Source organism: Canis lupus, chromosome 17, assembly GCF_011100685.1.
Source record: "Canis lupus familiaris isolate Mischka breed German Shepherd chromosome 17, alternate assembly UU_Cfam_GSD_1.0, whole genome shotgun sequence".
NCBI lineage: Eukaryota > Metazoa > Chordata > Mammalia > Carnivora > Canidae > Canis > Canis lupus.
Genome location: NC_049238.1, coordinates 57,423,958 through 57,448,567, shown reverse-complemented (window position 1 = coordinate 57,448,567; position 24,610 = coordinate 57,423,958). Strand labels below are relative to the sequence as shown.

The window sequence follows — 24,610 nt, the reverse complement described above, 5'->3', positions numbered from 1 at the left end:
TTATATAGAATTTAATATATATATAATTCTAAAATAGTATTTTGCCTATAAATCTGTCACCAAGTTCTTCTATGTATTTACTTGTAGAAGTCAATCAGGGAGACATTTGAGCACAAATATTTGACATTGGTGATATATATGGCATTAGCAGTCCTGTATCAACTTTAGCATTGAGTTTATTTCCATATTCTGTTAGCTTTGCAGAAACTTCTGAATCACACATATGTAATTCTAAATAGTAGAAATATTTGTTTAAATGACTGGAAATCTTAGGATATGCTTCAATTAAATAGATGTAGGAGCTTTATTCAAGATCTGCACAAATATATTTTAACACAACTGATAGAACATATTGGTTATCCTGAGAGCATTATCATTTCATATAAGATACAATTAAGTCTTCATGTTAACTTTTGTAATGATATAAAAGGAAAATGAATTTGAGAGCTAAGGAGCAATTTGCCCAAGTCTGGTCCTCTGCAGGCTGGCGTCTCAGAGCTGACCTTGCCTCCTCAGACTATTTAGGAGCTAAAGACTTGCTGGAAACCTGCTTTTGTGGATCTGAGCTGTGGGCCACTAGCTCGCTCACCACATCCTACCTTTGCAGTTGCGAATCTAGAAACCTGGTCCTTGTTTGTGGCAGAAAGATCCAGGCCTCTCTCAACCATGAAATCCAAGGAGAGAGAGCAGTCCGGAGGCCAGGGGCTGCTACATCACACAGCTGGAATGGTGGGCTTGGACACCGGGCCACAGTCATGCCATGAGAGGGACTGGTGCTTACCTCACAGCGCAAGGACAGGAGGCCGAGCTCCTCTTTCAGAACATGATGGCTACAACAATCAACCTTAATGCCTGTACACAGTCCAGAATGGGATGGGCAGCGGGGAAACTGACTTTGTTTACTGCCTCTGCTTCGGACACTTTCCCAGCAAACACTGCTCCAAGCCAGCTGTGCGTGTAGTTGGCTCAATTGCTGCATCTGCCTGCCAATATTTTGAAAATGAAATGAGACTCAAGTGCTTGTAAAGCCCGGAAGGGAGAGAGGGCATATGCGAAGTATGTAAGTAGGTGAGGAGGAGTAGGTGTGTGAATGTGTGTGAAACAGAAAATATTTTCTTTTGACCTATAGCTTACTGATTATGGTACCTCCTTTCATTGGAATATTACACAGAAATGAAAAAGGAAACATGCAACCACATGAAGAATTGTCGTTGACATAATGTTGAGCAAATTAAGCCAGACACAAAAGAATACATTCTGAATATATGATTCCATTATATACATTCAAGAAAAATAAACCAGTGGTAAATAGGGACCATAATGGTGGATATTCTTCTGGGAGAAGGGTCTTGACTGAGAGGAGGGCAAGAAAAATATTTCTAGAGTCTGAAAATATCTTAACCTGGGCGGTGATTGCAGGAATATATATATGTACAGATTTGTGTAATTTATGCTTAGGATTTCTGCATTTTACTTTCATAAATTGTACTTCAATAAAACATATCTATAATAACAGAAATGTATAAATATCTAATATAAAATGTTACTTGTTATCATATTTGTTTCAAATGTTTAATGATGATACAAAGACTCCCGTATTTCCCTCTCATCCCATTCCCCTCCCACTCTTCCTCCCCGTTTCCTTTCCCAGTTACTTGTTTTCATAAATGGGTTTGTAGGGATCATTTTATTATTTTTTAATAGTTTCCAGGCTATTTTTTTAAAAAAGATTTTTGTTTATTCATGAAAGACACGGGGGGGGGGCGATGCAGAGACACAAGCAGAGGGAGAAGCAGGCTCCATGCAGGGAGCCTGACGTGGGACTCGATCCCAGGTCTCCAGGATTACACCCTGGGCAGAAGGCAGCGCTAAACCTCTGAGCCACCAGGGCTGCCCGGATTATTTTATTCTTAAAAACATTGTTAAAAAAAATTTTGTTAATGTGCAATAGCCTAAACCACAAGGCAATATATTTTAAATGCAATTGTATAAAATGTGGGATTGCATAATTGCAAACTTAATTATGTGGATGGGGTGAGCCTGCTGTTGGCTACCTGGGTAGGAGTTCTGGAGGCTAGCTGGATAATCCATCTCTGTCTGAATCTTGGCTGCTATTTGGCACTACCCGGTGACACTTGTCTGCCTCAGTACAAATATATTTGGGGTTGATTTTAGCTTCTGAAACCTGACTGAGATTTGCAAGAACCTCATTGCAAATTGTCCCTTTCTTCGTATGCCTATCACAGGAACTGAGTCAGCCAAATACAGGCTATAGGCACCCAGTTCCAGTTTCTCTGTCATGGATTGTCTCTATTTCTCTCTACCTTTTTCTCCTCCATGACTACTTTATCTGTACTCCTTGAAAAGGTTTAAGAACATGAACCTGGCAGAGGATGAACACCAATCACCAATCATGTTATACCAGAATCTGTGTTACTGTGGTTATTATAGGGCTTTATATATAAGAATTGGAAAGGAGGAAGAGAAGCTATCTACATCGGAGGTTAATAAGACAACCCGAGAAAACTTACTGAAACACTTAACCATTAGGAATCCAGTGAATTGAATGATGTAAAATTAATTCACAAAGAAACCTCCGCTATAAACAAAAACCAACTGGGGGATGCAATGGAAGAGAATATCACATTTATAATAGCACACACACACACACACACACACACACACACCATAACCTTTTAAAAAATTACTTACTACAAATATTACCAAATACATCCACTCCTGACAACTTCAGTGGCTGCTGCCTCTTTAACAATTATAGCTTTAACGCTGCTCTATTCTTCTCACCTGCTAGATAAAAATCATAACTGTATCTGATCATGCCTGCCACCTGGATAAAATTCACTAAGATGCTCATCTTTGAACCCATCTCTACATCACCTAACACAAAGGCAATCCTATAATAAACCCTGCCTTACACCCACTTCTACAAACCCACATCTCCCCTTTGTGTGCAGTTTCCCTGCAGCAAATCTGCAATAACTCCGTCTTTGTTTGACTCTCAGGGGTGCTCCTCATGGCCTCTGGCTGGCTGACATCAACAGAAGCCTGTGCTGAAACTCCAAGCCAGAAAGAATCCCATTTTCACACCATGTTATACACAGAGCATGGACTGTGACAGTGAGCGCTGATGAATTTATTTTAAGAATATCTGGAACATCACAAAAATTGCACATGGATGAAGCCATGTTAAAAATCTCAGTGCTTCAAAGGGTCAGTATTATATAGACAGGTATCACTGAACATAGCAACATCAAATTAGAAAAAAATTGTAACCAACCAGCAGCCCTATGTGTATGAAGAATTTTTTTTTGTATGAAGAATTTTAAAAGTCATTTATCAACACAAATATGTTAGAAGATATTTAGAAATTGCACAGAAACACTTATCAAATAGTACCACTACTTTTGAAATACCATTGCATACCTGCTGTATTAAGTATTCTATCCACATCTCCAATATTCTTTAGAATTCTCTGTACAGTTTATCAGCAAATCTCTTATTCCTCTAATTCCCTGTTCAAATTAATAACTCTCTATCTAACATTTCCCTCTTCAACTATGATGTGGATTCTTTCTCCTGACTGAACCCAGACTGATACAGAAGGTAACTTTTGCAGAGAAACATTGCTGTGTTGTGCTTACTTTCATCTTAATATCAACAAGTTAGAAGCTCTTCATCTATAATTTTTTAATAATTCTTTTTCAAAAGGGACATAATGAATGATGGCTATTCTAGGAAGGGACAAAATACTCCGTGCTATAAAATTTCAAGACATAAGTTAAAAAGATAGTAGCCATAGTCAGTCTACTGGCACTATCCCTTACCGATACCTTTATGACTCCAGCTAATGTGTCAACCTAAAGATTAATGATTGCAAAGCATATCTGTCTCATCTCAGAAAGTAGAAACAAACTTCTGGGCTATTAAAGCATTTTTTTTTCATTGTGAAATGTAACACACACAGAAATGAGCATACGTTTTTAGGAATGGTTTAACAGATGTGTACAGCAAACCCCAACAGCCAGGCACTCTAGAAGCTACATGAACCATACCCTGCCCCTTCCTCATCCACTCCTGATTACACCCTAGAAGTAGGGTGACAGCTCATCCTCACGGTTCCTGTAATTATTTCCTAGATTCAGTTTACCAAGTGCATGTAGCCCTAAAAGTAACGTTTAATTTCGTCTGATTCTGATCTTTATGTTTGTGTTTTGTTTTTCTTTGTTTGTAATATTTGTCCTCATCATGCATATAAATAACTCTGATGCATCATCTCCATTGCTGTAGTCACTGTTGATGGAAAGCTGAATTGTTTCCAATTTGGGGAATATTGCTGTTTCATGTATCCTGGTGAATTCATGCACACATGTCTGTAGAGTATGTATCTAGGAGTGGAACTGCTGGATCGTAGGGTCTGCATATTTCCAACTGTATGAGATACCACTAAAGAGCTTTCTAATGCAGTTCAGCCTATTAAACTCCCTCCAGAGATGTGTAAGAGTTGTTGTCATTCTACACCCTCATCAAAGTTTGGTATTGTCAGCTGTTTAGAAATCATTTGAATCCCTGACCTCCTCCCTCACCCACCACTCATACTACAAACATAACCACTGGGATGCCTTTCTGGGAGAGCTCCCGGGGTTCTGCTCTTCTGCTCTCACAGGTGCTCTTCTATTCCTAGATTCTGCACCGCCCCCTCCTCCGCCACCCCCTCCTCCCCCAACCTGGCTAGTCCCTGGCACCCAAGGACACACAGCAGAAAGAGCCACTTGACAAAATGAGCTGGAGTCTTTCTCTTGCCGGAAGCCAGGCACTGCCCGGGGAGGGGAGGGGGTGAGACCCCTGGTGGTGTCTGCCTCTGCCGCTCTGCCTAGAAAACACCCACCGAGGGAAACCGTCAGGTGTGTCCTAGGGCGAATGGAAACAGCCCAACCGGCATAGGACGGACTGACCCTTGAGCAAGAGCGTTGTCCTCCTTTCTCTGCAGCCCTTCTCCTTTGTCCAAGCTGCTCTCTGCCCCTCATCCCTCGTGCCAGCAGCCCCTCCCTCTCGCCTGTTTTATTCTCGCGCACCCCTCCCTCGGTTCTCCCTCGGTTCTCCCTCGTGCGCCCAACGGCACCGCCCAGGAAGCGAACTAGATAGGTAAGTTCTGGGAATGTCAACTAGACCGAGCCTTGGGAGGCTGGGGTTTCCTGCAAACCCTGCTTTGGCAGCTCCGCACTTTGCGCTCCCACTTCTCTAGAGGCCGCCCCTGGACCCTGACTCGCAGGCCAGTTGCAGGGACTGACCTGCTAGGACCGAGATCTGGGGCCATGAGGTCAGGAAGGACCTTACTCCCCCAAGGCCCTTCGCTCCCCACGCTAGTCCTCGTGGCGCTCCTGGTGGGTGCTCTTGGCGAGGATATGATTTTTCACCCTGAGTGGGGATTTGAGTCGTATGAAATCATCATTCCCAAGAAGCTGAGCTTCCGGGGAGGTCAGCAGGGTGCTGTGGAGCAAGTGTCTTACCTCCTGCAGGTCAAAGGCAAGAAGTATGTCCTTCACCTGTGGCCCAAGAGGTTTCTATTACCCCGAAATCTGAAGGTTCTCTCCTACACGGAACAGGAGAAACTCCTGGAGGATCATCCTTACATACCCAGGGACTGCAACTACGTAGGCTCGGTTGAAGGAACTCAGGATTCAGAGGCTACTTTAAGTACATGCATGGGGAGTCTTCGAGGCATATTGAAAATTGATGAGGAACATTACCAAATCGAGCCCCTCAGGGGCTCTTCCAGCTTTGAACATGTCATATATCTCCTGAAGGAAGAGGACAAATTTCAGAATCATACCTGTGGCTTAACTAATGATGTACTAGAAAAACAGCCCAGAATGAGAATATGGCTAGGCGTAGCGACTTTTATAATTCCTATAAGCATCAGAAGTACATGGAAGTGTACCTGTTCTTTGATCACGGTGTATATTTGTTTTCAGAATCCAATGTTACTCGAGTCATATATGATGCTGTTCTTTTGATGGCAATTATGGACACCTTCTTTAAAGAGGTTGGTATGAGGCTACATCTACAAGGTATTGAAATATGGACAGAAAGGGACAGATTAAATTTTGACAGAATGGAAACAAATGATATTCTAAACACATTTTTAAGAGATCAGGCCAAATTTACTGCGGCAAAAGATTGGTCACATTTGTATATTTCAATGCCTTTACATCATGCTTCTGGATGGGCATATATTGGAGGTGCATGTACAACAAACTACAGTGGATCAGTAAGTAGTTATAGAAATCGAAATATTCTTGCTGCCAGCAGAACGTCTGCTCATGAACTGGGCCATGGTGTAGGAATGAAACATGATACAGAATTTTGTCAATGTAGGGGTAGGCGAACTTGTATCATGGGCACTGGGAATAGTGGATTTAGTAATTGTAGTTATTTGCAGTTTTTTGATCATGTAAATTCAGCAGCACTCTGTCTGAATGATATCCCAGCACTGGATACAGGGCTGGTGAGATGTGGAAATAAAATTGTGGAAGAGAATGAAGACTGTGATTGTGGTTCAAGAGAGGAGTGTAAAAAAGACAAGTGTTGCCAACCGGATTGTAAATTCACGGAGGGTGCCAATTGTAGCACTGGGCTTTGCTGTCATAACTGCCACTTTCGTCCACTTGGGTACATGTGTCGAGAGGAAGATAATGAATGTGACCTTGCAGAGTACTGCAATGGAATCTCAAATTTCTGCCCAAATGACAGTTATAAGCTTGATGGAACCCCTTGCAAGCATAACTCCCTTTGTTTCAGAAAGAGGTGCCGTTCCAGATATGTGCAGTGCCAAAACATTTTTGGACCTCATGACAAGGAGGCGCCTGATCAGTGCTATCACGCAGTTAATTTAATGGGTGATCAATATGGGAACTGTGAAATTTTAGGAGTCCGTGCCTATAAAGCTTGTACCAAGGCAAATGCAGTGTGCGGCAGGCTGCAGTGTATAAATGTCAACACCATCCCTGATCTGCCAGAGCATACGATCGTCATCTCTACTCATCTGCAAGAGGAAAATCTCATGTGCTGGGGGGTAGGCTACCACAAAGCCATGATACCCATGGGAATACCTGACATAGGTGTAATAAATGATGGTACCCGCTGTGGTTATAACGGACTATGTATTAACAGAACTTGTGTGAACGATTCAGTCTTGGATTTTAACTGTTTTCCTCAAAAGTGTAACCACCAAGGCATTTGCAACAATAAAAAAAAAAAAACTGCCACTGCATGTATGGCTGGGCCCCTCCATTCTGTGAGGAGGTAGGGTATGGAGGAAGCATTGACAATGGGCCTGCGAGGAAGCAGAAAGAGGAGGCGCCTTCCCCAATACAGATTGTGTCCATTATGTTACTGCGCCTTATTTTCTTAGTCATCTCAGTGATTGTTGTGTTTTTCAGGAGATTGATAGGACAGTATATGCAGTTCAAACAGAAAGAAGCACCACCAGTTAACCCTAAAAAGAAGGCAAAAAATATCAAGGACCCAAACGAGTAATCAGGCGATCCACAGTCATCTCATAACACAGAATCATATATTGAACAAGCTTAGCACTTAGCCAAATGGCACTTTGTTCTTATTCCAATTTTTTTTAATGTAACTTTTCTTCAAGGTTGGATCGGCAAATAAATGATATTCTTGTTTGGGAAATAAATGAGTGCATTTTGCTTTCTTTTTTTAATACTTGAAAGATTTATTAATTAAAAAATTTTTTTTGTATATTTTTTAATTGGAGTTCAATTGCTGCTATGAACATTGGGGTGCCGGTGTCTCATCGTTTCACTGCATCTGTATCTTTGGGGTAAATCCCCCGCAGTGCAATTGCTCTATTTTTAACTCTTCGAAGAACCTCGACTCAGTTTTCCAGAGTGGTTGTACCAGTTCACATTCCCACCAACAGTGCAAGAGGGTTCCCCTTTCTCCACATCCTCTCCAACATTTGTGGTTTCCTGCCTTGTTAATTTTCCCCATTCTCACTGGTGTGAGGTGGTATCTCATTGTGGTTTTGATTTGTATTTCCCTGATGGCAAGTGATGCGGAGCATTTTCTCATGTGCATGTTGGCCATGTCTATGTCTTCATGGTGAAATTTCTGTTCATGTCTTCTGCCCATTTCATGATTGGATTGTTTGTTTCTTGGGTGTTGAATTTAATAAGTTCTTTATAGATCCTGGATACTAGCCCTTTATCTGATATGTCATTTGCAAATATCTTCTCCCATTCTGTAGGTTGTCTTTTAGTTTTGTTGACTGTTTCTTTTGCTGTGCAGAAGCTTTTTATCTTGATGAAGTCCCAATAGTTCATTTTTGCTTTTATTTCCCTTGCCTTCATAGATGTATCTTGCAAGAAGTTTCTGTGGCCAATTTGAAAAGGGTGTTGCCCATGTTCTCCTCCAGGATTTTGGTGGATCCTTGTCTCACATTTAGATCTGTCATCCATTTTGGGTTTATCTTTCTATATGGTGTAAGAGAATTGTCTAGTTTCATTCTTCTGCACATGGCTATCCAATTTTCCCAGCAACATTTATTGAAGAAACTGTCCTTTTTCCAGTGGATGGTGTTTCCTACTTTGTCGAATATTAGTTGACCATAAAGGTGAAGGCCCATTTCTGGGTTCTCTCCTGTTCCATTGATCTATGTGTCTGTTTTTGTGCTAGTACCATGCTTTCATGATGACCACAGCTTTGTAGTACAACTTGAAATGTGGCATTGTGATGTCCCCGGCTCTGGTTTTCTTTTTCAATATTCCCCTGGATATTCGAAGTCTTTTCTGATTCCACACAAATCTTAAAATAATTTGTTCTAACTCTCTGAAGAAAGTCCATGGTATTTTGATAGGGATTGCATTAAACATGTAAATTGCCCTGGGTAACATTGACATTTTCACAATATTAATTCTGCCAATCCATGAGCATGGAATATTTTTCCATCACTTTGTGTCTTCAATTTTTTTCAGAAGTGTTCTATAGTTTTTAGGGTATAGATCCTTTACTTCTTTGGTTAGGTTCATTCCTAGGTATCTTAATGCTTTTGGGTGCAATTGTAAATGGGATTGACTCCTTAATTTCTCTTTCTTCAGTCTCATTGTTAGTGTATAGAAATGCCACTAATTTCTGGGCATTGATTTTGTATCCTGCTACACTGCTGAATTGCTGTATGAGTTCTAGCAATCTTGGGGTGGAGGCTTTTGGGTTTTCTATGTACAGTATCATGTCATCTACGAAGAGGGAGCATTTGACTTCTTTGCCAATTTGAATGCCTTTTATTTCTTTTTGTTGTCTGATTGCTGAGGATAGGACTTCTAGGACTATGTTGAATAGCAGTAGTGAGTATATATAGACCTGATCTTAGGGAAAAGGCTCCCAGTGTTTCCCCATTGAAAACGATATTTGCTGTGAGCTTTTCCTACATGGCTTTTAAGATGCTCTGGAATGTTCCCTCTATTCCTACACTCCGAAGAGTTTTGATCAGGAATGGATGCTGCATTTTGTCCAATGCTTTCTCTGCATCTATTGAGAGGATCATATAGTTCTTGTTTTTTCTCTTATTGATGTGATCTATCATGTTGATTGTTTTACAAGTGTTGAACTAGCCTTGCATCCCGGGGATGAATCCCACTTTGATATGGTGAATAATCGTAATGGACTGTTGGATCCTATTAGCTAGTATCTTGTTGAGAATTTTTGCATCTGTGTTCATCAGGTATATTGGTCTATAATTCTCCTTTTTGGTGGGGTCTTTGTCTGGTTTTGGAATTAAGGTGATGCTGGCCTCATAAAATGAGTTTGGAAGTATTCCACCCCTTTCTCTCCTGCGAAATGGCTTTAGTAGAATAGGTATTATTTCTTCTTTAAACATTTGATAGAATTCCCCTGGGTAGCCCTCTGACCCTGGACTTTTGTGTCTTGGGAGGTTTATGATAACTGCTTCAATTTCTTCCCTGGTTATTGGCCTGTTCAGATTTTCTATTTCTTCCTGTTCCCGTTTTGGTAGTTAGTGGTTTTCCAGAAATGCATCCATTTCTTTTAGATTGCCTAATTTATTGGTGTATAGCTGCTCATAATACGTTTATAAAATCACTTGTATTTCCTTGATATTGGCTGTGATATCTCCTTTTTCATTCATGATTTATAAATTTGAGTCTTTCTCTTTTCTTTTTAATAAGGTTGGCTAATGGTTTATCTGTCTTATTAATTATTTCAAAGAGCCAACTCCTGGTGTTGTTGATCTGTTCTACAGGTTCTTCTCATATCTATTTCATTGATTTCTGCTTAAATCTTTATTATCTCTCTTGTTCTGCTTGGTGTAGGTTTTATTTGCTATTCTTTCTCCAGTTCCTTTAGGTGCAAGGTTAGCTTCTGTGTTGAGTTTTTTCCCATTTTTTTTGAGGGAGGTTTGTATTGCGATATATTTCCCTCTTTGGACTGCTTTTGCTGAATCTCAAAGATTTTGAATGGTTGTATCTTTATTTTCATTAGTTTCATTAGTTTTCATTGTTCTCTAGTTTCCTGGTTGACCCATTCATCTTTAAGTAGGATGGTCTTTAACCTCCACGTGTTTGAGTTTCTTTCGAATTTCTTCTTGTGAGTTCTAGTTTCAAAGCATTATGATCTGAAAATATGCATGAGACAACTCCAATCTTTTGGTATCGGTTAAGACATGATTTCTGACCCAGTGTGTGGTCTATTCTGGAGAACATTCCATGTGCCCTTGAGAAGAATGTGTATTCAGTTGCGTTTGGATGGAAATCCATCTGGTCCAGTGTGTTGTTTAAAGCCCTTGTTTCTTTGGTGATGTGATGCTTGTAATAGTTGTCATTTGCAGAAAGTGCCATGTTGAAGTCTTCTACTATTAATGTATTATTATCTAAGTATTTCTTTACTTTGGCTATTAATTGATATCCTTGGCAGTTCCCACATTAGGGGCATAAATATTCATGATTGTTAGGTCTTCTTGTTGGATAGATCCTTTAAGTGTGATAGAGGGTCCCTCTTCACCTCTTACTACAGTCTTTGGGATAAACTTTAATTTATCTGATATGAGGATTGCAACCCCAGCTTTATTTTGAGGGCCATTTGAATGGTAAATGGTTCTTCAATCTTTCATTTTCGGGCTGTAGGTGTCCTTAGGTGTAAAATGAGTCTCTTGGAGACAGCAAATATCCAGTCCAAAACCCTGCATCTTTTGATGGGATCATTTAGCCCATTCACACTCAGAGTAACTATTGAAAGATATAAATTTGGTGTCATCATAATACCTATTCAGTCCCTGTTTTTGTGGATTATTTCTTTGGGCTTCTTCTTTCTTTTACAGGGTCCCCTTTAATGTTTCTTGCAGAGCTGGTTTGATGGTCACATATTCTTTCAGCTTCTGCCTATCTTGGAAGCTCTTTATCTCTCCTTCTATTCTTAATGACAGCCTTGCTGGATTAATTATTGTTGGCTACATGTTCTTCTTTTTTAGTACCTTGAATATATCCTTCCAGACCTTTCTGGCCTGTCAGGTCTCTGTGGAGAGGTCTGCTGTTAATCTAATATTTCTCCCCATATAAGTTAAGAATCTCTTGTCTCTCGCTGCTTTAAGAATTTCTCTTTGTCTTTGGAATTTGCAAGTTTCATTATTAAATGTCAAGGTGTTGAATGGTTTTTATTGATTTTGTTGGGGTGGGGGGCTCTCTATCTCTTGGATCGAATGCCTGTTTCCCTCACAAATTAGGGAAGTTCTCAGCTATGATTTGTTCAAATATGCTTTCTGGCCCTCTGGAAGAGGGACTTTCAATAAGGATAAAAGGATTAACTTAACAGAAAGATAACCACCTTAAATTTGCACTCATCTGATAATATGGCTTCAAAATATACAATATAGCTTTCAAAATGAATGAAATGATTGCTGTATTGTATTTTTAGAAGACTGGCTGGAGACCATTACTAGGATTTTGATTGTTATCTCCACTACAGGTTTTCTACAATCCTTGCTGTCCCCTTGGCCAAAACAGATACTTGGCCAAAGGATATGGTATCCTTGCCCTGGAGGTCTATTTCCCCACCCATTATATGGACCAGACAGACCTGGAGAATTATAACAATGTGGAAGCAGGGAGCTACGCGGTGGGCTTTGGCCAAACCCATATGGGCTTCTGCTCTGTCCAGGAGGACCTCAACTCCCTGTGTCTGACGGTGGTACAGCAGCTAATGGAGTGCATGCAGTTCCCATGGAACTCTGTGGGTTGGCTGGAAGTGGGCACAGAGATGGTCATTGACAAGTCCAAGGCTGTCAAAACAGTGCTCATGGAGCTCTTCCAGGATTCAGGGAATACTGACATTGAGGGCATAGGTACCACCAATGCCTGCTATGGTGGCACTGCCTCCCTCTTCAATGCTGCCAACTGGGTGGAGTCTAGCTCCTGGGATGGTATGTGTTTCCCAAGACCTTATGTAAGAAAGGAGCTGGGTTAGAGGTTTAATCCTCAGTTTTGTTTCTCCATCTCCTAAGTGATTTCATCAGGGAGGGGACGACAACTTATTCACACAGCTGCTGCTATCATCGACAACCACAATGTTGATAACTGCTTAGACTTCTATAGCTTTATACTGTTAATTAGGTAGCATGTTCACAAGTCATTCATTTAGACCCCCCCAACAGCCTAGGAAGTAGGTATTATGCCTGATTTATAGGTAAGAAAAATGGAGGATCTGATATCTTACGTATAGTATGTGGCATTGATGAGACACCAAAACAAAAAAAAAATCAAATATATTCCTATGTCTCAGAAGTTTCTCTGAAGCCTCTGAGAGAAGGAGATTTAAACAAGTTTAGGTATTAAAGAGAAAACATCCTGGTAGAAATAGACTTAAAGGATCAGGATAAAACAAACAAAAAAAAGAGTCACAGGACAGACTGTTACACAGAGTCTTTATTCTCTTATTCCCTTGTCTGGTTACTAGGAAATTATTTTTTGATTAACATAGTCTTAGAAAGATTTTGTTTATTTATTTATTTATTTATTTAAGAGACAGTGGGTGGGGAGGAGCAGAGGGCGAGGGCTAAGCAGACTCTTTGCTGAGTGTAGAGTCCAACACCGATCATGATCCCATGATCCTAATACCATGACCTGAGCTGAAATCAAGAGCTGGACACCTAACCTACTGAGCCACTAAAGCACCCCATATTTCTTCCTTAACATATTAACATATTAACATTTTCTTGTATCTTTCTTTTATATCCCTTAACCATTTGAGCCTCAGAGTTCTTATTTGGCAACCTGCCTGTACAAGAGATCCACAGATACGTGAATAAATATTATCTGGACTTAGTATGTTTACTAAGTGGAAACTGGAATTTAAAACATTCATAATGAACATAATTTACAATTAACATAATGAACACACATTATAAAATTAATTATAAATTCTTAATATTGGTAGGGACCTTAGAGATTATCTAATCAAATATTCTTTTATTTCAAAGCGAAGTCAAAAAGAATTAGACAGTTTTCTATCTGGTGCAATTCCACACACCTATTCAGTAATTTTTTTTTAAGTAGGCTCCACACCCAGCGTGGAGCCCAGTGTGGGGAGAGAACTCACGACTCTGAGATCAAGACCTAAGCTTAGATCAAGAGTCCAAGGCTCAAACGACTGAGCCACCCAGGCACCTAATTTATTCAGTATTGTTTTTGACTGCCCTGCATAGGCTCACCATCAATTGTTCCGTGATTTGCGATGTTCCAATCTCCACATCATCAAATCTGTTGGTAGAGTGCTTCTCCTACTCGGCACTTAGATTATTGCCTCCTTAGCAACCCCTATTACCATCACCATCAATATTTCAGCCAAGCATTTAGTTGAAGAGTAGAAATGAAGGGCATGGGATACTCACTAGCCTCTAACAGAAAATCAAAACCTTGTTTGGGAATAGCATCATCTTCAATTATGTCATTTTAAAAGAGTAGATTCTGATGAGTGGCAAGATATTCCCTCTTTAACATGATGCCTTGGTAGAGGGGAAATTTTTTTTAAAAAAAACTATTGAGATGTGAATCATTAGTTGTATCAAAACAAAAACCATATTTAAGCTTGAGCCTGATGGCAACCACCAAGACCAGACAAAGCCAATGTTGGTGGGATGTCAGCTTTGACCTGTCCAACCATCCAGCTGGGGTTTCTTCAGATGAGCAGAAGTGGTTTTGGGACTCACCAAGAAGTTCCAAATCACAGTACTATGATGGAAGAAAAAGTGGTACAGCCTCAGATTGTCCAGAAGACGTCATTTTTCTTGTCATTTTTTGCGTTGTTAGTGAAAGTAATTGAAATGTATAGCTAAAAAAATATGCATGCACACAAATGAGTGTAAAGCAAAGACAGAGTTCCATTTTGACACCCCATTACTACTTTCCAGAATTTCACATCAACAGTTTCTATGTATTCTTCCGGAATTTTTCTTTGTACTTACAAGAACACACATACATAACTATTCAATTTTAGTTCTTAACATTGTACATATTATTCCTTATCTCTATGATGTCTTAGAGGTCATTCTATATCAATATATATAAGATTTACTTCCTCTTTTAAAAGCCTTACATTATTCTATTGATGAATATTCCAAATTTTATTTAATTAGTCCCATATTGATGGATATTTAGATTTTGTATATTTTTGCAATTATAAAACATTACATAATATCACATAATAGCTTTGCATGCTTGTGATAATGTATTGTAAGAATAGGTTTCTAGAAATGGAGTTACCAGTTATGCTGATATAAAATTTTGATAGGATGTGCCAAGTAGGGGCACCTAGTTGGCTCATTTGGTTAAGTGTCTGCCTTTAGCTCAGGTCATTATCCCAGGGTCCTGGGATAGAGCCCCATATCAGGCTGCTTGCTCAGCGGGGAGTCTGCTTCTCCCTCTATCCATCTCTTTTGCTTGTTCTCTCTCTCTCAAATAAATAAAAATCTTTAAAAAAAAATATCCCAAATTGTTCTTCAAGATGTTGTACAAAAGTTCATTCCTACAATGCATATTATCAAGCTTTTTAATCTTTGTCAATTTAATAAGGAAAAATAAGGATTTGCTTTTTTTTTCATTATAAGAAAGATTCAATATTTTTAGGATGTTCATTGGCCGTTCCCAATACATATTTTTGGGTTTTTTTTAATGAGACTTCTATAAATGAAGGAAATAGTTTTTTGTTGGTTGTAAGTACTGCAAATACATTCCCAGTTTGCCTGAGTTTGTTTCTGATGATAAGTTTGAATTTTTAGGTAGTCAAATTTACTAATCTTTTCCTTAACGTCTTCTAAATATTTTTCTATAGTTTCCAAGCAATATGTATAACAATGCTTTTTTGTTGGGGTTGGAGGTAGAGTTGTTATAATTCTTAGAAGGTTCTTGGGTTCTCATTGAATTTGTGTTGGAATCCTGAATCTGAATCCTTACCATACCACCTATTAATTGTGTGACTTGGGCCAAGTGACTTAAGTTCTTTGGACCTCCATTTCTTTGTTGATAAGGAGGGAATAACTATACCTGATATATAGACTTATTGTGAGGGAAGGGATTTTTCTTTTTGTTCACTGGTGTATCTTTAGTACTTAAAATTGTGCCTAGCTCACAGGAAGCACAGAGTCTACATGAGATTTGGGTAGTGATCTCGAGTAGAGATAATTACTTCTTGTCTTTCATTACAGGTGGCTATGCAGTGTGGTCTGCAGAGACATTGCAGTCTATCCCAGTGATAGTGACTGGTGATAATGCTCACCCCACAGGTGGGGCCAGAGCTGTGACTGTGCTGGTTGGGCCCATGGCCCCTCTGACCCTTGAAAGAGGTCTGTGATAAACTGTGGAAATGTGGTACCAAGAGACTGTGCACAGCAAATGCATAGCTCCCAATCCCAAGTTAGCATACCCACTACACAGGGCTGAAGTATGGATTTGAAGATGACATGGCTTGCCTTCAAAGGGCTGAACTGGGGAGCAAAGGGCAAGGGGGAAGGGAAGAGAGGGATCTGTGTGGTTTCCTCTTCTGCACCATCATGCATTGGAATAATGATGCATGGAATGAATGACATTGGTGTTGCAGATGAGGCTCTTTAAGGAGCCTGACTGACAATTGAAGGTGAAAGAAGATAATTGCATATAAGGAGAATGGTTCTCCTTTGAGACTTTTGGTGACTATTCCAGATTTTGTTAAGGCCATATATGTATGGAAATGGAAATATAAATCTCATTTATATAAGATAAACCATCTTTTAACTCCCTTTGAACATAGGAGGGATGTTGAGTGGGCTGAGACAGAGAAAGATGAGGAAACTGTTAGTACATGGCTCTCTATCCTCTCTGCTCCATAAGGCTGCATAAAACAGTTCCTGAATCTCTCCATGCGCCTTGCCTGAGCTTAGAGGAACCCACACGAAGAACATATATGACTTCTACAAACCAGATACAGCTACAGAGTACCCAAGTGGATGGGAAGCTCTCCATCCAGTGCTACCTATGGGCCTTGAACAGGTGTTATGCATAATACCATAAAAAAATCCAGAGCCAGTGGAAGCAAGGTACAGGGCTCAGAAGACAGGAGTAGATACTGTATTTTTGTGGCCATGAGTTGGTTCTAAAGGTTTAGACAAGGTTCCTTCTCTCCTCCAAAAATGATCTCAAGAGAATTGTTTCATGTTCCCTTCCTCTTACACCCTTCTCTGGGTCTATGCTAAAGTCCATCTGGAAGCAATCCAAATTCAAGTATGAAGCTGCCTTTAACTTGAGCTAAATGAAAGAAAGTAAACAATCTAGGGCCAAAGCCACCAGTAGGAAACCAGTGGGTGTCAGCCACCTGGAGAGGTACTGTGGTGAGTCAGAATAACCACATCCTACTGGGGCTTGGATTTGTTTCTGTTGAAGTCAGGATTGATTTGACTCACAGTTTGTAATTTGCTACCTTTTAAAGTCTGATCGATGATGAAAAATCTTACTTCTACTCTCAGTGTACTAAAGTGTTAGTGATTTTTCTTTGGATGGTAATGTTATAAGTTAATTTTATTTTCACCTTTAGTTTCTGAGTTTTCCTGCTAAGAAAATATGTATTGCTTTCATAATCAGAAAAGAAACAATATTTTAAGAGTACAGAGCAATCTACTTTAAAAAAAAGAAAACGGTTCTTACCTGCTTAACTATGGCCTGAAGGGCACCTGGATAGGCAGTTTTCAGTGTGGGAAAAGGCATTTGTGGAAGTGTCAGAACATGGATGCTGTAGGGGTGGCCTTAGGAGCCACTTCTTGCCCCTTTCCACTGCACTGAAAGGGATGCCAGCCATCACCACTGGCCCATATGAGTAAGCAGTGGACTTGGACTTCTCTACCTTCCAACCACTCCTATTGGCTAACTGCTCTCACCAACTCTGAATTCCTTCAGCATTCTAATTTTGCTCCTTAACCTCATATGGAATTTGACTGATGCTGCTTTGGCTCTCAGCACTAAAAGAGAGTCTGGGGTGGCTATAGAGTCAGGGACATCAGAACCAAAGTCTAAAGTCAGGGGCACTTGTGTGACTTAGTGGTTGAGCATCTGCCTTCGGGTCAGGGCATAATCCCAGGGCCCTGGGATCAAGTCCCACATCGGGTTCCCCACAGGGAGCCTGCTCCTCCTTCTGCCTATGTCTCTGCCTTTCTCTCTGGGTCTGTCATGAATGAATAAATAAAATCTTTTTTAAAATAAACAATAAAAATGAATCCAATGTCAGCCATTTTCAAGTTGGGTAACCTTGGACACATGACCTATCTTCATATTTTAGAAACTTTGTTTCCTCTTTTTAAAAATAGACAAAGTAACACAACACTAGTTTTATTTGGAGGAATTATCTGTCACAAAGGTTGGCAATAGTAGACAGGAAGAAAATATGTGTTTCTTTCCTTATAAATAGAGTACTTAGCAAGATACTTGTAAAGTGAACGAACAAACCTTTCAAGTGTTTGCTGGAGTAGGAGCTGGTTCTCTGGAATGCCACAAGTCCCTCAGCACACTTAGGTCTTGGGGTGTAGGTCTACGCGGCTCATCTGCCATGGCACATCCTTACTTTCACACTTCCTCTTCCAGCTGGCATCGATCGGCCTTTCACTCTCGATGACTTACAGTTTATGATCTTTCACACACCCTTCTGCAAGATGGTCCAGAAATCCCTGGCTCGCCTGATGTTCAATGACTTCCTGTCAGCCAGTAGTGACACACAGTACAGGATGGCAACTTTGGAGCCATCCAAAGATGGCTTGGGAGCATCAGGCCTCATTCTCACTTGCCATTGTTGAGTTAATGTCTCGCCCCATTAACTTAATTTCCCTATCTATGAAATGGAGATAGTCCAGCTCACCCCCTTTGAAGAATATTGTTTATTGATGCATTACTCCAAGACATATAGAAAAGAATTATCCTCAATACACAATTCCCACTGGAAACAAAATATTCCCTTTTCTTCTTGGTCGCTGTTAAGTTCAAGTTTTGGAGTATTCTACCAATATTTGTACCCATTACTAACTACTATTACTAACCCTGCCACTAACATCAAACACAAAACGTCAAAATGAGCACAAACACTACTTATAAGACTTGCTCCATGAAAAAAATTCTAACATATACCAAAGACAATAGTTTAATATCATTAATATATGGAAGTCTCATCAGTGATAAACACCCTAATAGAAAAATGAACAAGAGATATGGACCAGAAATTTCCTCAAAGAAGAAATGCACAGGATCCTATTTTCAAATGTGCTTACTCATTAGTAACAAATTTAAACAAGTTACCATTTTCCTTACATAGCCTTTAAAAATTTTTGAATGCCCAGAATTGATGAGGCTCTGGGAAAACAGGCAACAGTGGATGTGTAAATTGATACAAGGGCTTTGGGGAGAAAAAGAAAACACAAAACAAAGGCCCAAAAGATGTGCACACCTTTTGGCTCAGTAAATCCACGTGTGTAAGGGAACATGTAGTGCTTAAACTGGGGAGGACAGGAATGGGGAGACTGGTTCTAGTAGGGCACATCATATCATGGCTCATTCTGCAGCCTTTAAAATGCTTAGGGATGGTGATTTAAGGTCATAGAGAAAATTAGTTAGGGATGCATGCTGAATAAAATACACAGCATGATTTTATTTTCTAGTTAGCCTTATGAAAATGGAGATGGATGCTACAAGGAAAACTGACCCAAGTACTCTCTCTGAATCATAGGGCTATGATTGACATTGTTTTTCTTTGTACTTGTCTGTATTTCCAAATATTTTGTAATAAAAAAGTGCCTAAAAGTCTCTCCAGACGCTCTTACTTTTTCCCCTTGATGCCTTCTTCCCTTTCTGTGATCTCTCACCTGGCCTGTGTCTCTGGCTGCCTCCCAGGTGCCTGGAACTACAACAAGGACATGGATAAAGCACTTCAAAAGGCCTCCCTGGACACATTCAACAAGAAAACCAAGGCCTCCCTTTACCTCTCCATGCATTATAGGAATATGTACACCTCATCCCTGTACGGGTGCCTGGCCTCCCTTCTGTCCCGGTGAGTACTACACCTAACCACCTAGCCCCGCCTCCTATGCCCCACTCCATGGTCTGAAGAGTCAACCAGGTTTGGTTCACTTTCCAGTTCAGAAATTTTTAAGGAAGGAAGATGGAACGAGAGATAATGAAAGAAACTCATTTCAAAGGTGCATGTAGAGGCAGATTTAGTATCAATATTAAAGAGTGGTCTCCAAAGTGATGATGTATGATGTCAAGGTATGTGCAAGATCTACTTGGATAAAGCAAGCAAATAGTAGAACTTTGATGCATATTTTTATCTCATCCATTTAAAATCTCTGTCCTTAGTAAAGCATGGTGGTTAGGAGAGTGTAGCTTTAGAACCCATAAGTGAAGCTTCTTTTGGCTAAGATCAAGTGTAGAACCCATATGTGAGGTCTAAATACCACCTATTAGCTTTGATCTTGGAAAAATACTTGACTTCTACATGCTTCACTTGCTCCATCTATAAAACATGCACACTAACAATACCTACTGTCCAGTGTTTTGATGAATGTTAAATTGTAAAGGCATTAAAATACTAATGTTCAGCAAGTGTTCAGATGCTAGTTGTTACTTTTATTGATACTCTGTTTTGTGGGTTTTATGTACTTGTACCCGCACATAATGTAGGAGATACATATATGAACTCAATCAAATTATTACTGATGAAGGGATGATTTAAAAGGTACAACTGCTGAGCATTGCCAGACAACATGGAAGCCTTGAAGTGGCCTGACCTCCAAACCTTAGATTTCACTGAACTCTTCTTGTCCTTGTAGTTGGAGAGAAGCTCCTTTTATATTCCAAATTCTGTTATGTTCAATGTGCCTTTTGTATCTTGGATTTTGGCCACTCTCCTGGCAAGTTTCCTTCTTTCTGGGTTTATTTCCAGGGTCTTCTAAAAGCCCTTCTTTGTGCAAAGTGCCTGGAGCCCATTTCTACTTACAAGAGGTTGACTAGATTGGGGTGATAGGTTGATGGCTTATTTGAAGGGCAGAATATAATGCCAATGGGCTCCTTGTGTTTTGATTTCTTTATGTGCAGGCACTCTGCCCAGGACTTGGCTGGCTCCAGGATTGGTGCCTTCCCTTACAGTTATAGCTTGGCAGCAAGGTTTTTTGTTTTTTGTTTTTTGTTTTTTAATTTCAAGTGTCTTGGGATGCTTCTCCAGCTGAGTCCTGTCTTTCTATCAAGCACTTCTGGTAAGATTCATCAGGTAAAAGGAACCACTCTGCCTCACCAGTACAGAGGCTCCCATCTGGACTAAGAACAGAGGAATTAGGGTACCTGGGTGGTTCAGTCAGTTAAGCATCTGCCTTCAGCTCAGGTCATGATTCCAGGGTCCTGGGATGGAGCCCACAATGGGCTCCCTGCTAAGCAGGGAGTCTGCTTCTCTCTCTCCTTCCCCCCTCTTCCTGCTTGTGCTCTCTCTCTCTCTCGCTATCTCTGGCTTTCTCTCTCTCAAATTAATGAATAAATAAAATCTTTAAAGAAAAGAAAGGGGACACCTACGTGGCTCAGTTGGTTAAGCGTCTGCCTTTAGCTCAGGTCATGATCCCAGGGATCAAGCCCCACATCAGACTCTCTGCTTCAGGGAGTGCCTGCTTCTCCCTCTTCCTCTGCCTTCTATCTCCCTGCTTGTGCTCTCTCTCTCTCTCTCTCTCTCTCAATCTCTCTCTCTCTGTCAAATAAATACAATTAAATAATAACAAAAATAAAGAAAAAAAAAAAAAAGGAACAGAGGAACTCCCTGAAGGGATTTAAGCAATGGATGATGTTTGTTTAATTTATGTAGTTCAAGTATTTGGCTACTACTTGGAACTAGGTCGAAGAGAAACAAAGGTAGAAAGGGTAAACCAGTCAGGTTGTTCCAGCAAACAGTCCAGGCAGGAGGTAATTAATGTCCATTTGGTTGCAACTGGTTAAAAGGAAGTTGATGGATTTGAAATTTTCAATAATGTTTTTGGTCACTTTATGTCAGATGGGATCCAGGATGTGCATCCTACCACTTATGTGGGACATACCTGGACTAGAAGAGTGTGTTTGCCCATATGTTGCACCAACATTATGTTTGTTGACCTTTATTATTTCTCAACATTCCAAGTCACACACAGCACTTTCAGACTGTCCAGCCTGCTCTTCTGTCAGGCAGAACCATCATGGGGACCCTGCCCACGTCCCCTGGCTCCTGTGACATTGGGCACAGGTGGCTCAGAGGTCCAGGCTTGGAGCTGGGCAGGCTCCTGATGCGGGCAGGAGGGCCCCTCTGCATAGCCTTACCTCAGACAAGAAATAGGTACTGGGGGCAAGGGCAGAGGGATGCCCGGGGTGAGACTCACACTGAATGTCCTTCTTTTGCTTCTTTAGATCCTACAGATGGTGGTGCCTGGGAAATCTACACTAGCAGAGTTTCTGCCCATGGATCATGTTTTTAAAAGCACACTCTTAGATGGAAACGGATTGGATTGGACACAGTTGTCCCCAGAAGCAGCGGCCCTGGAGAGTGAGGGGCCATCCTTAGTGGTCCTTCCTGCCTTTCTCTGCTGCAGTCACCGTCCTGGGCTAGTGGTGGGGCAGGGGTCCTCTGTGGAAGAGGGAGTGAGGAAGAGGGGAAGGCCTAGCCCAGAATCACCGCCCTCCAGACCTGGGATACAAATCCAGATAACTGCCTATCGTGTTCCCTCGTGGCCATTAGCCTTATTAGATTTCTGTGCTGTTACATCTTGATTCCTTTCTTAAGTTTTTCTATCAATTTCCAAATGTTGTAGCTGGTACTAAACCCATAAAACACACTGCAAAAGTGAGGAGGAAATCAGTCTTGTATTTCTTGGAAACTAGAGCACAGACGTGCCCCAGCTGACATGCCCCAGCTGACATGCAGAGGAGCCTCCTGGACCTCCTGGCTCTGAGGGCCCCACTCTCTGGAGCCCCACCGACCCCCACAGCTGTAAAACTGTTGAGCACTCACCTCACACACACCTGCCTTAATGCAATTCCATTCTCCTAGGAACAGGGGAAACTGTGGGGACACACGGCCTCTGCACCCGGCTTCCTTCACTGATGTAAAGATGCCATCATGCAGTTTGGGCCGGAAATGACCTCAAGGGCAGCCGTAGCTCCTTGCTCAGAATTTGCCAGTGTTATCTGGGCAAATAAACACAGGGCCGAGGTTAGTACAGCATGCTTTCTGACTCCTCCAGCCAAAAAAGAGACTTTAGTTACCTAGCAGGGAATGCTTCTGCCAGAGACTGATTTGTCTCCCTTGGATTAGGGCACCACTTTTTCCAGGACCCTCGAACCAAATAGCCAGGGTTTGGGGAGGTGGAGATTGAGCTGGGGAGGGGTACAGAGGACACCAGCTCTTTTAAAAAGCTTCCTCAGCTGCCCTGCAGCAGGAGAGAAGATGGATTCATCGGTGGGGAACAGGGCTGGCTGGGAGGGGGCTGTCTGGAATAATAGGGCGCTGGGCACATGGGAAGGAGACGCTGAGCCAGCCCATGTCACTGTTTGCCCAGGGCTGCTCCTGTCAGCACAGGCCCCAGAAAATCTGAGTGAAATCCCGATTGGAGCAGCTGGTACAGCAGGGGCTGACTTCCCCAGGCCCCTCCAGGTGCGTGCTGCACTCCTCTGTTACACCAGCTGTGGCGCCCCCTCTGCTGGCCCCCGCAGCCTGCTCCTCCCCCCAAGCTCTCTGGAGGCCCTTAGTCTGGTTGGCCTTCCTGGTAGCACAATACATGCCTCTCCTAAGATCTCGAGTGGCGTCTGTCGTCACGGGAAAAAGCCCCGACTCACCGGAGGTCTTGAGCTAAGTCTCTGGGCCTTGTGTCCTATCCACACGGAGTTCACTGTGGGGTCTTGGTGCTGAAACTGCCTCCGTCAGCCTCAGCAACCAGGACCTTCCATGTCACCCAGTGCTGGGGCCAGGCCTGCCTCCACTCAGGAGTCATTTGGCCACAATGTGGGAGTGACGGTGAAGAGCTTTAACCAGGGGGTATCGGGTTGCTGGCCAGTGGAAGGGACGCCGCCGGGACCCCGGCACAGAGGCTCATTATCAGCCCTGGTCCAGCTGCGGCACTCAGGATGCTCAGGATGCGAGGCTCGCTGCCCCCCTGCGCAGATGGAGGCTCCTGGCCCCACCGCCAAGTCTCCTTCACCACCTTTGGTATCTAGCCCACGCGCTCCCCTCTGTGTAAGGTCCACACAGGAGGGAAAGATTTCCAGGTGCCCTGTCCCACGGCCACCCTCAGGTCGGCTACGGCCATTTCTTTGTCCAGATGAGCTGGCAGGGAAAGACTTTCCCTGTGTAGGCAGAAAGTTGCCCTGGCTGCCTAGGAGCAGCAGAGAGGATGGAGGAGTCACTAGGCAGGGCGCTGAGCCGCTGAATGTCGGGCCCAGCAAGGCCGCATCAGCTGGGGGGCTGCAAGGGCTGTGAAGAAGGGCCGGGCCCCCGCCTGCTTCCCAGCCAGGGAACAGGATTGACGCTGCGCTCGGAGTGAGGTCAGAGGAGAGGCCGCAGCCAAGAGCAATCCCGAGGAAACAGCTCCTCTGTGGGGCGCCCGCTGGATTTCAAAATCCTGACGCTTTTGACCTGGGAGTTCCGTGGACAGCCCCGGGCCAGGGGTGCCGGGAAGTTGTCCCAGCCTTCACCTGCCACCCGGGCTAGGCGGCCCCTGGGCGATGCTCCAGAACTTGAGCGCCCAGAACATGCTCTACCTCCGCAGTGTTGGCCCGGCCGGGCGTTTCGGGGAACGAGGCCGACACTGAATACTGAGCTCAAAGTTTCACCCCGTTTTTATCAGTCCCTCCTGTTTTTCTGGGATCAAGGGCAGTCCTGGGTCGCCCTCAAGGGGACCCTTCCCCTCAAGGGAAGTCCTCAGTGCGAGGGGTTCAATGAGAGGCGGAAGGAGGACCTGCTGCCCACTCGCAAAGGGATGAAGACACTCGTGTTCACCAAGTGCCTCGGGCCCTTCCCATGAACCACGTCTTCATCCCTTTAACCCTCACTG

General features: G+C 42.3%; 2 protein-coding genes across 2 annotated transcripts in view; both read left to right on the top strand.

Annotated features, from left to right (window-relative positions):
- NOTCH2 (notch receptor 2) overlaps positions 1-22,323 on the top strand; it is a 182,687-nt gene extending 160,364 nt beyond the window's left edge. Inside the window, exons 35-36 of the mRNA XM_038561934.1 lie at positions 19,446-19,602; positions 21,972-22,323. The gene's annotated coding sequence lies outside the window, so the exon portion shown is untranslated. The remainder of the gene's footprint in view (positions 1-19,445; positions 19,603-21,971) is intronic.
- On the top strand, positions 5,334-22,408 carry LOC119874790 (hydroxymethylglutaryl-CoA synthase, mitochondrial-like). Its single transcript, XM_038562411.1, is given in 10 exon segments — positions 5,334-5,943; positions 6,483-7,093; positions 11,990-12,068; positions 12,071-12,492; positions 16,455-16,519; positions 16,521-16,615; positions 18,150-18,347; positions 19,455-19,602; positions 20,649-20,820; positions 21,972-22,408. Coding segments are annotated over 10 exon segments (2,760 nt in total). The 3' UTR covers positions 22,332-22,408.
- Positions 22,409-24,610: the final 2,202 nt, after the last annotated feature.